At 30.4% G+C, this 15,901-nt stretch overlaps 1 protein-coding gene across 2 annotated transcripts in view; it reads left to right on the top strand.

Moving 5' to 3' along the window:
• The window catches only part of PDGFC (platelet derived growth factor C), a 167,476-nt gene that overhangs the window by 77,000 nt on the left and 74,575 nt on the right, over nt 1-15,901 (top strand). The window contains exons 2-3 of one of the 2 annotated variants that reach the window (XM_011360332.2): nt 2,462-2,522; nt 11,913-12,108. In XM_011360332.2, the coding sequence (XP_011358634.1) occupies nt 12,005-12,108 (104 nt within the window). In that variant the 5' untranslated portion in view covers nt 2,462-2,522; nt 11,913-12,004. The remainder of the gene's footprint in view (nt 1-2,461; nt 2,523-11,912; nt 12,109-15,901) is intronic. The other variant, XM_011360331.2, reaches the window with a different exon arrangement.

The following is a 15,901-nucleotide window of genomic DNA, read 5'->3' as shown; positions in this document are numbered from 1 at the left end:
TGAAGTAATTTCAAGCATGAATTTAATATAACTAAATTCCATAGAAAGATATTGATGACATGGCAATAGGTTGCTGGTATCTTTGCATATAATATGAGGGATTTGGGTTAATTATTCTTAAACTAGTGATATTCAGAAAGCAACAGGCCAGGAATGAACTCATGTCATCCTTTTTATCTACTAAGCAAAAAGCAAACTATACTTTTTACAGTAGTAAAAAGCAAACTATGAAAACAAAGCAAAACAAAGCCTAGACAGAACACGTGATCTTTTAGACTTTGTTAATTAAATTACATAGATATTTTAAAAACTAAATAATCAAGTAAGTAGATGAATATATATGAGACTTGCATTCATTGTAAAGGATAAGTAGCTTTTACTTTTAATACAGTTTTATTTTTCCACACCTGTTAACCCTAATTATTGAGTGTATTTGAAATGATCTTTCTTCTTTAAATTAATATAGAATTTGTCATTTTTTAAGGAGTACCAAATTTTGGAAGAATGTTTATAACTAGAAGTAGAATTAATGTCAACCCTATTGTTTCAAGCAGCGAAATGGAGCCAGAATCCAGTAAATAAGTCGGAATCAGTAAAAATGTCTGCTGCTTTAGTGGTAGTATTAGAACCAGCTCACAAATAGCTCATTAAAAAGCAGTTAAACAGAGAAAGTTTTTCGGGTTTTTTGTTTTGTTTTGTTTTGTTTTGTTTTGTTTTGTTTTTGTAGTACTTATAAAACCGACAAACCGGCTATTGTTTTAACCTATCTTGAAATAAAGTACTTTAAATTTAATAGATGTTACTAAATTTTTAAAAACAAAGAAAAAGTTCTACTCAGTGGACTAAGTTGAATAAGGATTCAAACAGGAAAATATACACTTAAGAATTAATCACACAGATGCCCAGGTCGAAAGATTTCCTGGAGTCATGTGATGTAGTAGAGAGAATAGACTTAGAAGATCTAGATCGAAGGTTAATTTTGTCATTTGTCATTAGGTTAACCATATGTTCAAACTGTCTGGGGACCATCATGGTTTATGTCTGTTGCCCTGACACAGTAATACCACTTTCATTCTTAAATGTATATTGATTGGGACAAGAAATTAATGGTCCACTTAGTTACTGTGACAGTCGACTCACAATAATAAAGTTTGCATGGTACGTCAGTTTTTAAGATTGTTGTGATAGCCAGAAAAAAACATGTATAAGAAAGTATTTTGTAATCTGAAAATCATTACAAGAACTGTAATGAAGTATTTAAATATTAGCGTATTCACTTGGGCAGAGTGTTTAAGGCGACTGAATGAAAGAGAGTAGTTTATTTTAATCAGTCATTCTTGAACAAATCATTATTACTTTTGTTTGAATAGTTGTATATGCCCTTTTTCCCTAAAGTATGCTCTGTTGAAATCAAGTCATTGACCATGACTATAAGGAATATTGAAACTTGGACTTTATTATTTGTGATAAGGATAAGAAATACATTCCATTTAATTAAAAATTTTAATGGGTTTCCTAAACTGAGAAGAATGGAACCAATTAATTTGTAATTCATTAACATTCAATTTAGTTTTGAATATTCTTAACATTTGCTTCTTTATCATTTTCAAGAGGTACTTACATGCCCTATTATCTTTGGAAAATGATTATAATTTTATTATTTTTATAAGCCATTATTAGTAATCACAAATTTTAATGCTTATCCCTATGAATTTGATCAATTTCTCAAAGCAAAAAAAAATTCATACAGCACTATTCCTGGGCCCTGTTTTATTTCAGATGAATTATTTAATCACTGTACAGTGGCTGCCCCTTAACCTTTTGAATATTTTCCTGGGAAGATTTGTATTAATTTGAAATAAAATAAAACAAAAACAGTTTTTACTGATAGCAAATGAGTTTCTAACAACTTCAAGGTCCCTTTATCTGTAGGAAGAAGAAACGAATTCTCCCTGGTTAGGGAAGCCATTAACTAAATGCCAGGAAGACTACAAAAACTTGGCTAGAGAGTGTGAGTTCACCATATGGAATTTTTAAAAATCTTGTTTCTGGGACAAGATGTTTGGGGATAATTATACTTCACAGGGTGGTTAAAAACATTAAATAGATAATGTATATGAAAGCATCTGGCCAGTAACCTGCAATTTGAGTAGGATCATAATAGATATTTGTTGAGATCTGGGAAGAATGAAGAGTCAAGGTGAATATATCCTACAAAATAATGCTCTTTCTTTTATTTCTTTTCTATGCGAGCCAAGACCCTCTCCATTAAAGATTGATATCAATGACCATGAATAAAAGTTTATTTGACTCAGATAATCATTTTTACAAGCTTTATGTGTCTTTTTGATCATTCAAAAAATTTTTACTTCCAAAATCTGAAATTGAAGATTCTGAACCACCTAGATTAGGATTTGAGGTCACCAAAAGACTCAATTTTACTATCTCCATCTACTGGCAGGGAGGAACTATACCCAAGCATCTGGACTGGCATAGAAAAGAGGAGAAAGAACATTTAAAAGGTAAGCAAAACATATATTTTTATTTATTCTGAATATTTAAACTTTTCTTATCATACACTCTAATGTACTCTCACATAATTAAGGTTGATGTAATGAACCATATTAAGGAAGAGAAATTTGTTTAGGAGGTACGATATTCTTATCTGATTCTTCAACATGAATAAGTATAGACTCAAATGCCTTGCTTTCATAATGGGAGTCTTTTCTATTCTTGTATTTCTAAATTTCTATCTAGTTATTCCAGTACTCCAGCGCTGTTTTCATTATCCCTAATAATCTTCAGACTGCAGTGTGCTTACTGAAATATCTCTATTCTCATTTCTGTATTCTCTGATATGTTAATGATAATTTCCCCTGGCATGTTATTTTGACCGTTATGACACAGAGATAGTAGAAGTATGTTTCTCAAAGTGTAATTGATTATTCTGGTGTTTCTTAGCCTTTTTGTCCATCTTTCACTTATAAGTATTTTCTTTTGGCATAAAAAGTTGAATAAAAGTTTCTTGTTGATTAATGTGTAATGTCTTAATGCATATTTATTTTAGTTAACTAATTAATTAATTAAGTTAGTATTTTGCCTTCCTATCGGAAATCTTTTGTTTTGGTTGACTTTTAACAAGAATGCACAATGGCAAGCAAGTTTTGAAATATGATAACTGCTATAAAATAAATATTTTGATGGTTTGTGTGGTTTTAGAAAAATAGATCTCTAAATATAAATCAGGTAGTTTAAATGGTTAGCATAGTTGTTCTTAAGGCTTATGTTATGCATATCTTGCCTTAAAAAGCCCTTCCTCTACTTGAGAATAAGACTAGTAACCATTTCTCAAGATAGTTGGTAGTTACATTTGCAGCAATTAAGTTTAATTTATAAACCTAATTTGTAGTTTTTTTCTGGTTATTTCCTGCTCCTCCTCACCCATTGGGCATTTATTTCCATATCTTTCTTCCATTTGGGGGGGGGGCAATATTCTATTTCTTTCAGAAGAGAAATGGATGAATTTGTAGGGAACATGGGTGGAGAGTTTTCAACATCAAAACGGGATTTCATGAACAAGAATTTTCAGGAAATGCTCTGTTCAAACAGGTCTGTTCACTTGCTGGGAGGTCGCAAATGCAGCTGGGGGATTACACTCAGATAAACAGTGCAAATACCATAAAGAAGAATTCTTGAATCTTCTTGTGACTTCTGACAGTGTCCAATCTGATAGACATATCCTCAAAGTCTTCACTGAGATCAGAAGATGGGGCGATAGGTATTTTTGAATAATTTTGAAGGAACTAGTGACAATGAGGTGTCAGAAAATAATCTCTTCTCACAAATGAAACTTCTGGGGACTTTGTAAAGTCCAATTCAGTCCCTATTTTAAATAAAATTACATTATCTTCTTGAATCTGTCCCATCTGTCTCTTTTTAGACCTCTTGCCTCTGGATCTTTGGTTTGATTTTGAAACTATTGTCTGAATGCTAGCTGTTGCTGAATAATTCTGCTAATGGACATATTAAGACAATTCCAGAATAAAGTATACTTAACATCTTCATGTTTATGCTACTCACTCTTTTATAATAGACCATCGAGATGATAAAATAATGTAAGCTGAGAAAAAATAGCTTGGCATAATTAGGTTGTCTCATGATCATTATTAAAAATATTTTTGCTTTGAGAAATAAAATTTAAGCAACCTATTTTCCCACCAAAATTGTGTTTTATTAGTACTTTATGGCTTTCATTTCTCTTAAAATCCTCACATTTGTATTTTACTTATATTTTAACACTACTTTAAAATTGACAAGTGTTGTTGAGGCCAGCGTGTGGGGTGGGAAGGTGATGTTTTCCAACAGGGCAGAATGGTTAGAACATTCATGAGCATATTTAATATTTAATCAAGCCTATGTGGGGCAGTCATGTCCTAGTATAATTGCTCTTTACTTATTCCTGATATCGTTATGAAATTAGTACCGAAACCAAAACTGTTGCTACAAATAAAACATAAATCTCGGATATTGTTTATGGACATGCAAATAGTTTATCACTTATTTACAGCATTTAAAACTTTTAAAATGTAAAATAAGAGGACATGATTTGTATAGAAGTGATCAAATTTATTATTTTTCCTATCTTTTGATGTTATTCATAAGAAAGTCATAGACTCATTAAGTATAAATTGCATGCATTCACCTTAGAACATAAAATGCTAAGTACAAGTAGGAAACAGTAAAGTCTCATTTTTCAGCAGTTATGATTGCTAAACATGTTAAAAATGAAATAAATATATTCTTAGTTTATTGTTTCTTAAGAATTATTTATTTTGCCTAATTCAGAGCTTACCTTAAAATAAGAATTTAAAATATTTTAAATATTTATTAAAAGCAAAAATTAATGGTCTATTTGTACTTTTCTCTGAAAGAGTAAGTTTGTATCAATTACCTTTTCATTATTATTTTCTTCAATGAATTTTAAACGTCTTCCAATCAAAATGTTAGTACTGTATCTGGATATTGTGTGATCACAAAGAAACAGGTAACTACTTTCCATTCTTGAAATGATGGTAAATTCCAACGTGAATGTTGTAAGTTAACTGTCCATTGCAGATAGAAAATTGATATATGTTAAGTCTCTAAAACAGATGAGGTTCTTTACTGGACATATTTTCTCTTAAACAAGCTTATTTGTTTGCTTAAAGGTTATGTAATATGAATTTGTGCTTAATCACGTTAGCCAGTTTTGGTCATCATATTTCATAGAAATTTTGCTACTTAAAAAATTTCAGAGCTCCTAAAACTTTATGTAAACTTTCTACATTAAATAATAGTTTTAATTCAACAAGATTAAATATTGAACAAATGGAATCAATAGCGAATCTTTAAAATGAATGTTTCTTTTGTAATGTGAATTACTCAAAGTTTATCTCCATTCTACATTCTCATTTTGGCCTCTGTGGTATCTAAAGTAATGCATGACTTAACACAGAATAAAAAATAATAGCATTACCTAAGCATGTTTCACTATAGTGGTGTATGTAATTGCATATGTATACAATTATATTCATTACTAATTGGTGTGTGATAAAGGCTTTAAGAAGATTCTGTGTTTATATACTTGGCTATTTACCCTGTGGCATAATAGGTAAGAAGATTATTGCCAGTTTGACGTCCATAATGGAGACTTCATTTTAAAATATTATATCTCATTGTATCAAACCAAAAAAGTTATTTTTACCATTATTTTAAGACTAAAATACCATACTGTCAAATCTTTACTATTTCTATATCTCATGCCTCAATACCAAAATAATTTTATAATTCTTATTTGCTGTATCCTTTTTGATGCCAATTCACATATTTTAGAGTATGAAAAGGGAACAGTAATAATAGTCACATCAGAATAACAGTCTAAATCAAGGCCACCCCAGGCAAACCCAAACATGTTCTCTATATAATAATTTGGTGTTATATGTAAAAAAAATCTTAATTTTAATTGGCTTAAATAGTAAAAATGATTTCTTTAGTTATGTACCTGAGAAGCCCTAAGATGGGGTGAATTTATTATGTAGTTTGAGCTGGGATCTAGCTCCTTTTTTTCTATATTGCTATGCATCTGCCTACTTCTGTGCATTGACTTTTTCATCAGACTGTATTCTATTATGATAGCTTAATAGCTATCGTAGTTTTGGATTATACTTCTGCACCCAAAATGGTCCTATCTCCAACTATTGGAGGGAGGGGGGAAGCCACTGGATTCATTCTGATTTGCTCATTAGAAACATTTATGCAGTGAGGGAAATGGACTTATGTGGATTTTCCAGACATACTTCTGGGTAGGGTTGATCCTAGCTTGCTTTATTCAATGGCTGCTTCACAATGGTGATAGGGGATGTTGGGAAGATGCTCACTGTATTAACTTTCTTTCATCGCATATGGAAGATTTGTTGTGAACTTCTGGAACACAAGTTTCCTTTCCTACCATTGCTCATAGATAGGAGGCTAATGGCTGAATTCTGATACTTCTCATTAGATACCAAAAAAAAAAAAAAAAAAAAAATTCAAACCTTTTTTTAAAGATAAGGAAATGGCAACATTTCTACAAAGTTGCCCTTTTTCATCCCTCTTTAATCAACCTGTAGAGGGGAATCAGAAACTTAAAATCACTGCCTAAAAAGCACTGCTTTTTGCTTAACCTATTTGATCTCTGTGAAATTGGAATCATTATACATATGACCAATTTTGTATTACCTTACTTAGCAATCACATAGTCACTGACATCAGAAAACCTTGATATCTGATAACTTTTCTCTCTCATTGTATTTGAATTAAAATATAATGGCCTAAGTTTCTTTTTCATGTACATACTGATTTATAATTTTTGAGATGGTTAATTTATACAATTATCATTTCACTGAACTTTAAAATAGCCTGCAATTACCTCTAGTTCATAAAAAATAAATTGGTATCAAGTGTCTTGCCTAAAATAACAAATTTTATCATCAATAGATTTATATTTCGGAGTCAAGATAAAATGATGACTATAACTGTGACATTCTCAGAATGTGGTAAAATTATAGAAAAATGTTTTATTTTTTAAAAATAAGCAAGCGTATTATGAAAATAACATCTCAAAAATGAGTACTCTAAGACCTATCACCTTCAGCTGAAAAATATATGTAGGTTTTAATAGCTGAATTATGAGTAAGATATCGAATACAAATTGAGGGACTTTATTGGTGAGGAGCATAAATTGTAAAATCTTTTGATCCTCACATGTACAATCTCTGGAAGCTTAGGAATTAAGGATGAAATTTTGAATAATAGATAAAATTGTCTTCTGCCGTGTTCTGAGATAGCGAGTCTTTTTATGATATTAATATATATGAGGTAGTGCCATGTGCTGGACACAAAGCTAGATACTGGTATGGACTTCAATAAAAACAATTTTGCCTTCTAAGAACCCACAGTATGGTAGAAAAGTAAGAAAGGTCAACCCATATATTATGACTGAAACATGCAGTCCTAAAGGAATGTACACAGGAATCAAGTATGGCTTTCTAAAAGAGATAACTTCTGAAGTGGGTTTTGATAGTCTAATATTACTTTCCTGATATACCTAGTCCAGTACTGATACTAAATTGCAGTCCTAGAAGGTGTCTCATCAAGAGGCCAAGGCTTCGTTTTGTTTCTGATCCAAAGCACCTGGAGGAATGCATGAAACATAATAGGTTCTCAATATGGTTTTTGACCATTTCATTCCCTTGAGGAATAAAATGATTATCTTCTTGGATAAATTCAAGAACCTCAAGTGAGCATGTCTTAAATATATTGTTTTATGATTTACTTAATATAACAATCCCTTATTTTATTTTTCTGTAGTGAACATTTATCTTTGTAATTTGTAAACATTTTGAGGTAAACAACACTAACTTGATTATCTTCGCCTTATTTTGCTGTTGTTTTAAAGGTATAGGAAATGGTAGATTTGAGCTGGTGATAAAACAGAAATGAGTCTGAGTTTTCTGTATGGTATATTATACTTTTGTATTAATAGTCAAAATTTAAAAAATTAAACTTGAAAATGTGGTATTTCTATATTGTTCGGAATTTATGAGAGATATTTGTTTGCTGTGTGGAGCTCAAGTACATCTTCTCTCTATAGAAATTAAGATTAGGATGAGATTACTCTGGATTTTCTAGGCAAAAATGTGCCAGTCATGGAGTAGGTAAAACTAGCCATATAGAAACATGATAGATAGATAATAGATAGATAAATGATAGATAGATAGATGGATGATAGGTAGGTAGGTAGGTAGGTAGGTAGGTAGGTAGGTAGATAGATAGATAGATAGATAGATAGATAGATAGATAGATAGAGATAAGAGATAGATATATTTTTCACGTTTAAGTATATGCATTTTATCCATGAGGTTTTGACATATATATATCTCATTTGATTTTTAACTAGTATTGTTAAAAGTGAACTACGTTAACTGAGAGTTAATGAGGTAGAAGCAGAAATTGCTTTTATAAAGAAACTAGCATGATTAGGATAAAGAAGTATTATCACATGGGAAAAAAACAGCGAGAAGAGCAAAACACAGATAATACACACCAGTGAATATGTGTATTTATCAAGTAAGGATTGGAAAATAGATGCGACAGCAATTACAGAAATACCTTTTTTATACACAATTCAAAATTAACATATATTTAAAGGTAAACAACAAATCTCAGAAGACATCTGTGAAGTCTACTAGCTTACAGTAACATGTCACACAGTCTTGCCTGTGTGAAACAAGAACTAGTATTTTTCAGAACTCTAAAACTAAAGCAAGGAGATTCATTTCTTTTTACCTAATTCTTAATCTTACGGTTCTTCTTTCATACCATAGTCAACTTAAACATTGGCATTGGTAAGGAAATGGATGATTTATCTTTCTTTAGGAGTTATATGTTATCCAGAAACCTTTTTTTTAATGTTACCCTTATTAATAACATAGCATTTTCAATTATCATATTTTTTATTGCATTTTATGATCTTATTCCTACCCTCTTTTATCTGTAATAAATATAGCTTCAAAGGGAATAATGGTATATAATTCATGGTAAACATAAGAAATTATTTTGATTTTAATGCTAAATTTATTGAATACATACAAATATACAATGATTCTGTATAATTGAATTGTATGTGTACATACATAGTGAACAATTTTATAGTATTTACACTATTAATCTCTCTTCTTTTCATTTTCTATTTTTGTTTTATTTTAGTTTTCAATACTTCTTAAGAGGGGTTGTGCAAGATAATGTGAAATAATGTATATTTATATAAATAATAAAAATTGTGTTTATATACATTTTCACTTTTCATGTAAGCTCATCTACAATGAACAAGATTTATTCTTGCTTAGAATACATTGAAAGAAGCATGTTGTAAATATTTTAGTGATTTGACTACAAACATTTGTTTTATTTCATTGGTACTTTCTGTGTGTGTACTAGTCATTGGATATAGGAAAAGCAGATGTTCAATAAAATAGTCAAAAATATATATACTTGTCTTATACCTGAAATACCAGTTAAAGTTATATATTTGGAAAGATGAGTTTTTTAAAGAACAGAGCTATCAATGCAGTGTTGTAATTTGATAGAACTTAATGTTTGTTGTTTTTTTTTTTCTTTTTGATTATAGGCCTAGTTGTTTGAGATTTACATAAAACTTTGACAGTCATGCAAACCACATGCATGTGGTGGCAAACCTCATTGCATTTTGAGATTAATTTTCAAGAGCTCCAGTCTGACTTAGGAAATTTACATTTTACCACAAATAAGGCCTAGATTTTCAGTCTATTAATTATATTTAGTTTAATTACAGTTTAATGGAATTATAAATTATAAAGAAAAAAAGAAGTAAACAATTTAAATACATACCTTTTGTTCATGAACTTTTTTGACTGAAGATATAAAAATGGAATTCAGATCTTTTAGTAGCCATGTAGTTTTCTAGACTGTATATGAGAGTACCTTTTTTTATTTGAAAAGAGTACCTCGGATGATATAAGGCATGTGTTTTGATACAGAATGGGGCACATGTTACATTTTATTAATCTGATTAGAAAAATTAATAAATAATATTAATTATTAAAGGAGTACTTTTGATATAAACTAGTTCCATAAACACCTCCTGAAATACTTAGATTATTGGAAGAAAATTTAGAGAGTGGGGAAATATCTCATTTTTATAAGAAATCTTTGAAAACAATTTAATTTTAATAGTAAGTTATCATTTGAGAGTATAGAGGAGAATTCATCTTTCTTGATAGATCTTTTTGTCTTCTTAGAAGATATCCTGGTGCTAAATTATGTGCATAGAAGAATTATTGATCATTTCATGTATGTTAACATAGCCAATACCAGTATCAAATATTAGCATCCAGTATGAGGGAAGATGTTTCTGTGTAGGTTGCTTACTGCTGAGGATAAGTTTAGGCACTGGGAAGAATGGTAGCATGAAATTATTTATTTAATTTAAAAATCTTATAGTACTTAAAGCCTATTTTACTAATATGTTATTCCTCATAATGTGAACTGTGTATATTCACAGAACATTATGCATCCTTACCTTGTCTTCCTAATTATAAGTTAGACAATATAAAATAATACTTAGTTTACTGATTATTGAAACAGCCAAGTTTAAGAGAATGAAAAATTTGTTTAAAGACTCATAAATACAAATTGTTAAAATAATTTTGAGTATTTTACTAATAAAACAGGTTATTTTTTTAACCTTAATAATATTTTAATTAATACCTGACCCTTGACATCGCCTTTTAAATTCAAGAAGTTTCTTAAAGAAATATTCTTAGATTGTATTTTATCAAGGTGAAATGATGTGTTTTGACTAACATAAATCCTAAATGAAAAGTTGCTACAATTACTGTAATTGCTGCTGAAGAATGAAGGCAAAAACAATACTTGCAATCCAAACAGCTTTGTGAAGAGTAGAAGACATATTTGTTTTCTAATATTATGTAAGACATTACCACAAACTTAGCAGTTTAAAACATACTTTATTGACTCTCAGCTCTATAGGTCAGAAGTCAGGGCACTGCGTGACTGGTTCTGGCTGAGTTTTTGCAAGACTAAAATCAAGGTGTCAGCCAGACTCGATTCCTTTCTGGAGAATGTCCAGAAGAGGCTGCTTCCACACCTGTTCATGTTCCTTGAGGTTTTAGGACTGAGGTACCTATTTCCTTGCAATTTGTTAGTCTTAGACTGCCTTCAGCTTCTGGCACATTGCCCCCTCCATTTTCAAAGCTAGCAACAAAGAATTTCTCTCTTGTTGAATCTCTCTCACACTTTGATTTTCTGAGTTTAAGAAGCACTCGGTTTCTTTTAAGGGCTAGCCTTATTAGGTTAGGCCTAGGCAGATAATCTACTTTTTAATGAACTAATACTAAACCTAATCATAATTAGAGGACTTTAATTATTATTTGTATTTTTAAAACTAGAGTTATATCAAGTGTCTTTTTCTAATATGACTCATATTTGATATGGTCTTGGTGATTAAGGTCTTAACTCAAATTTATTGTGATTTTAGGAATCCAAAAGAGTTGGTTGATTGACATTTCAGTAATTTAAAAAGATGAATTGGTTGTGTTCTTTCAAGTGTAAATATACACAGGTTTTTTTATTCAATAGTGTTAAAATAATGTTATTTTTTCTGGATAAATTCTGAAAAAAATTAGTACTTGGATTATATTGTGTAAAGCATACCTAACACTTGTTTGAGGTACAATGTGACTAAATTTAAAAAAAAAAAAAACATTTATTTTGAAAGCTATACATTTTGAAATGTCTGTTCTAAATGTATGTCTATGGCTATGTTTTTGTTTTAGGGGTACAAGATCCCCAGCATGAGAGAATTATTACTGTGTCTACTAATGGAAGTATTCACAGCCCGAAGTTTCCTCATACTTATCCAAGAAATATGGTCTTGGTGTGGAGATTAGTAGCGGCAGAGGAAAATGTATGGATACAACTTACGTTTGATGAAAGATTTGGGCTTGAAGACCCAGAAGATGACATATGCAAGTAAGTTATCATGCCTGAAATTACAACAGAGTGTAACAACTGTTATAGTCTTTCAAGTTGCTTCATTTTGATGATGTGATTTTAAATAGCATCTTTTGTTCTATGTTTTTCTGGTGATCCAAGAAATTTATAGCTTTATAATTTAAGCCATGTTTCATTTAAAATCTTCATTTAAAATTAGAAGACACATACATGTACATATACAGTCAGTTTCTATCTACTTCTGAAAATAATTTGAGGTAATTTATGGTAACAAATACATATAGAGTAAAACAAATTAAATTAAGTAATAGAGAATAAAAAACCAAGTAAAGGAATGCAGTTGTGCCAGAAAAACCTAAGTTAGCATTAGTGCTAAAAATTATACATTTGAGCCTCCTGGTAGCCACATCAATAAGCTATTAAAAGAAAAAGTGGTATCTACAGGTACATATTATTCATAGTCTCCAGTATTCATAAGTGCACATATAGATACATATACACACATAAGACTAAGAAGTTTGAATATTTCATTGCAATGAAAAAAATACAGTTCTGAAAGCAGAATTAGAAATTTAGGCTAACATTATGGTTTGCCAGGTAGAAATATATCATAATTTTCCTGGAAGCATTCATGAACCAAAGTCAGCTGGAGTATTTCACCCATGCAAAAGACCACCTACTGTATGTCATATAAATATTACTCTTTAAATCCTATGTGAATACACTTTTCAAGGTTGGGTGGTCTTATTGAAGATTTTTCACTTCAATGGCATTTGTATATCATAAAAATATTTTACTTGAGCTTCTTTGTGGAGTTCTTTATTTTTTCTTTGATATACAAGTTGAAGGAGAATTTTCATTCTACGGTATATTACAGATAAATATTTCAGTACAGATGAAATAAACTTTGTACTGGCTGTCATCACAGTTTGGATCTTTAACACTTATATGGTTATATATTTTTTTCACATTTCTTCTTTCTGCAACTATGCATTTCTTGTTATTTTTTCCCTTATATCTTTAATCTTAGACCTTGAGAATAGAAGCTATCCTAGCTATCTATAGAGACACAGAGAAGTAAAGTTGCTACCCTATGTCTCATTTGTATTTTATACCTAAACAAATGCTAAAATCTATTTTTCCTAATACCCATATAGGTAGTTTTCTACCGTGCTATATACTGTACTTCTTGTCTTCTTTCCATATGTAGGATTTCATGATCTTGTCAAAAATTGTGAAAAGTTTATGATTTATCCTACTTGCACTATAACAAGTAGGCCTACCATAATTTTATGGATGTTAATGGAAGACAGAAACAAAAGACTATATTAACTCAATAGCAGCAGCCAGAGTATTAGCACTTTCTTGTGACTCTTCCCTTAGTTCCAATGCCCACAGATCAATGCCAAGAGGGCCACAGGACACCTACATACCTAGTGAGTTATGTTATAGGAGAATAGTATCATACGTGTGTGTATGTGCATAGTTATGTGTGTATATATGTAATATATGTTCATATTAAATGATGAGAGATTGTTAAATGATAAAAATTAAACTATCATCCAGCATGCCTCACCTAGGTTGTGACTCAACTTTATTCAATTTCAGACTCAGTTTAAGAAAAGTGACTCTTGCAATAGTTCTGAAATCCCTTCCTTTTTTTGTCCCTGATTACACCCTCTACTTGTCCCTGCAAATTTAATCATCGCCTTAAGTTTTTTTTCACTCTATCTTCTGATTTCTCTATAATTTTACCACATGCACATATTTCCCTGTGTACAGTCTTGTAAAAAGTAAATTATTTTTTTGCCTATTTTGAAATATATATCAATGGGATAATACTATGTGTTTACTCTTGTGATTTAATATGCATTTCAAAACAAGCAAAACTAAACAATATGATGTTTTTAAAGTTGGCTCATGTTGATGCAGATAGCTTAGATCATTTGTTTTCCCTGAGGTATAGTATTCCATTGTATAAATAGTCAACCTTTTTTGTCTGTCCTACTTTGATGAATGTTTGGCTTATTTCCAGTTCTCTTTGTCCAAAAATGCAAGAAAACTTTTTTTTAAGTCTATATCTGAGAACGACTTTGCTGTCTCAAGATATTTATATTTTCAACTTCACTAGGTAGAATTAAATTGATTTTAAAAGTGAACAATTTACACTTCTACCAACACTATACAAATATTTTATTTCCATTAGCCTTTTGATTTGTCATTTTTTAAATGTTTGGTAGTATGGTAAGTATAAAATTGTACCTCAGTATTAATTTTCATTTATTTTTCTCTAATTACTAATGAGGTTGATATTTTTATATTATTATTGCCTATTCTTATTTCCTTTTTTGTGAAATGCCTGCTCATGTCTTTTGCCCAGTTTTTATTGGACTGTTTGACTATTTAAATTTTACTTTTCATATTTAAGTCCTTGGTCCAGCTATAGTTTATTTTTATCTATGATGCGATGTTTTCTTAGTAAGTATCTAATAGAGTCCCCACATCCTTTATTAAATCATCATTCTTTCCACAGTTCTGTGCAAAGCCAGCTAACTTGCAGATCAGATTTCTGTGCATGATCTAGTCTGCTTCTGGGCTCTCTCTTCTGTTCCTTTGGTCAGTTGTGTCAATCTGTGTAGCAAAATGACATTGTCTTTATTACTGAAGCATTAGAGAAGGTCTATAATATGGAAGTCTTCATTTTCTCCTTTTGTAGCATCCTCACTATTTTACTTTTTAATATGTTTTTTAGAAATAAGTTGTCAAGTTCCTTGAAAACTCCTGTTGTGATTTTTATTATAATAGCATTGAATGTATAGATCATTTTAAAGAGAATTGACATCCTTATACTAATGACTTTTCTTGTCTTTGAGAACTTTATGTTTCTCCATTTATTGGGAGGGATCTTCTTTATTGTCTATACAGTTTTAAAATCTTCTTTATAAAAATGTTATGCATCATTATTTAGATTTATTTTTATATTCTATAGACTGTTCCTAAAATCCTGTTTTAAAAATTATATTCCTAATTGTATATTGCTGGTAAATAGCAATGCAATCAATTTTTAGTATTGATCTTATATCTGGCAGACTGGCTATGCTATTTTAGTTATTTTAATACTAGTCCTGGAAATTATTTTGGTTTAAGCAAAAAAAATCATGTTTGTGAAAAAAACCTTTTTTCTTCTGTTTAGTTCTTTAACTCTTTTTCATCTCTTATTAAGCTGTTGATTGTACTAGTAGGTCTCTCTGTCCTCTTGCTGATTTTAGAATTTCCTTTTTTAAAGAAAATTAACTTTAAAATATGGAGTAACTTTGGAGTTAAAGGATTTTCCAAAGATAGTACAGAGAAGTTCCATATGCCCTTAACCCAGGTTCCTCTAATGTTAGCATCTTATAGGACCATAGCACATGTACATAACCAAGAAATTAACATTTATACAATACTATTAACTAAACTACAGACTTTATCCAGATGTCAGCAGCTTTTTCACTTTTTGTCCTTTTTCTGTTTCAGGATACTTTTCAGGATAAGCATATTGCACTAACTCATATCTCCTTAGTCTCTTCCAGTCTATGACAGTTTCTTTCCTTGGATTTCATGCCCTTGACAGTTTTGAAAAAACTAAGGAGATATTGGTCAGATATTTTGTAGACTTTCCCTCAGTGTAGGCTTTTTAGATGTTTTCTCATGATTACATTGAAGTTATGAGTTTGAGGAAAAGATTCCAAATAGTGATATGCCCTTCTACTCGTAACATATCAGAATGTACATGCTATCAACCTCAATTATCATTGATGTTGTTAACCTC

This window comes from Pteropus vampyrus, unplaced genomic scaffold, assembly GCF_000151845.1.
Source record: "Pteropus vampyrus isolate Shadow unplaced genomic scaffold, Pvam_2.0 Scaffold53, whole genome shotgun sequence".
Taxonomy (NCBI): Eukaryota; Metazoa; Chordata; class Mammalia; order Chiroptera; family Pteropodidae; genus Pteropus; species Pteropus vampyrus.
The sequence above is the reverse complement of the archived record's forward strand: the minus strand, read 5'-3'. Positions and strand labels throughout refer to the sequence as shown.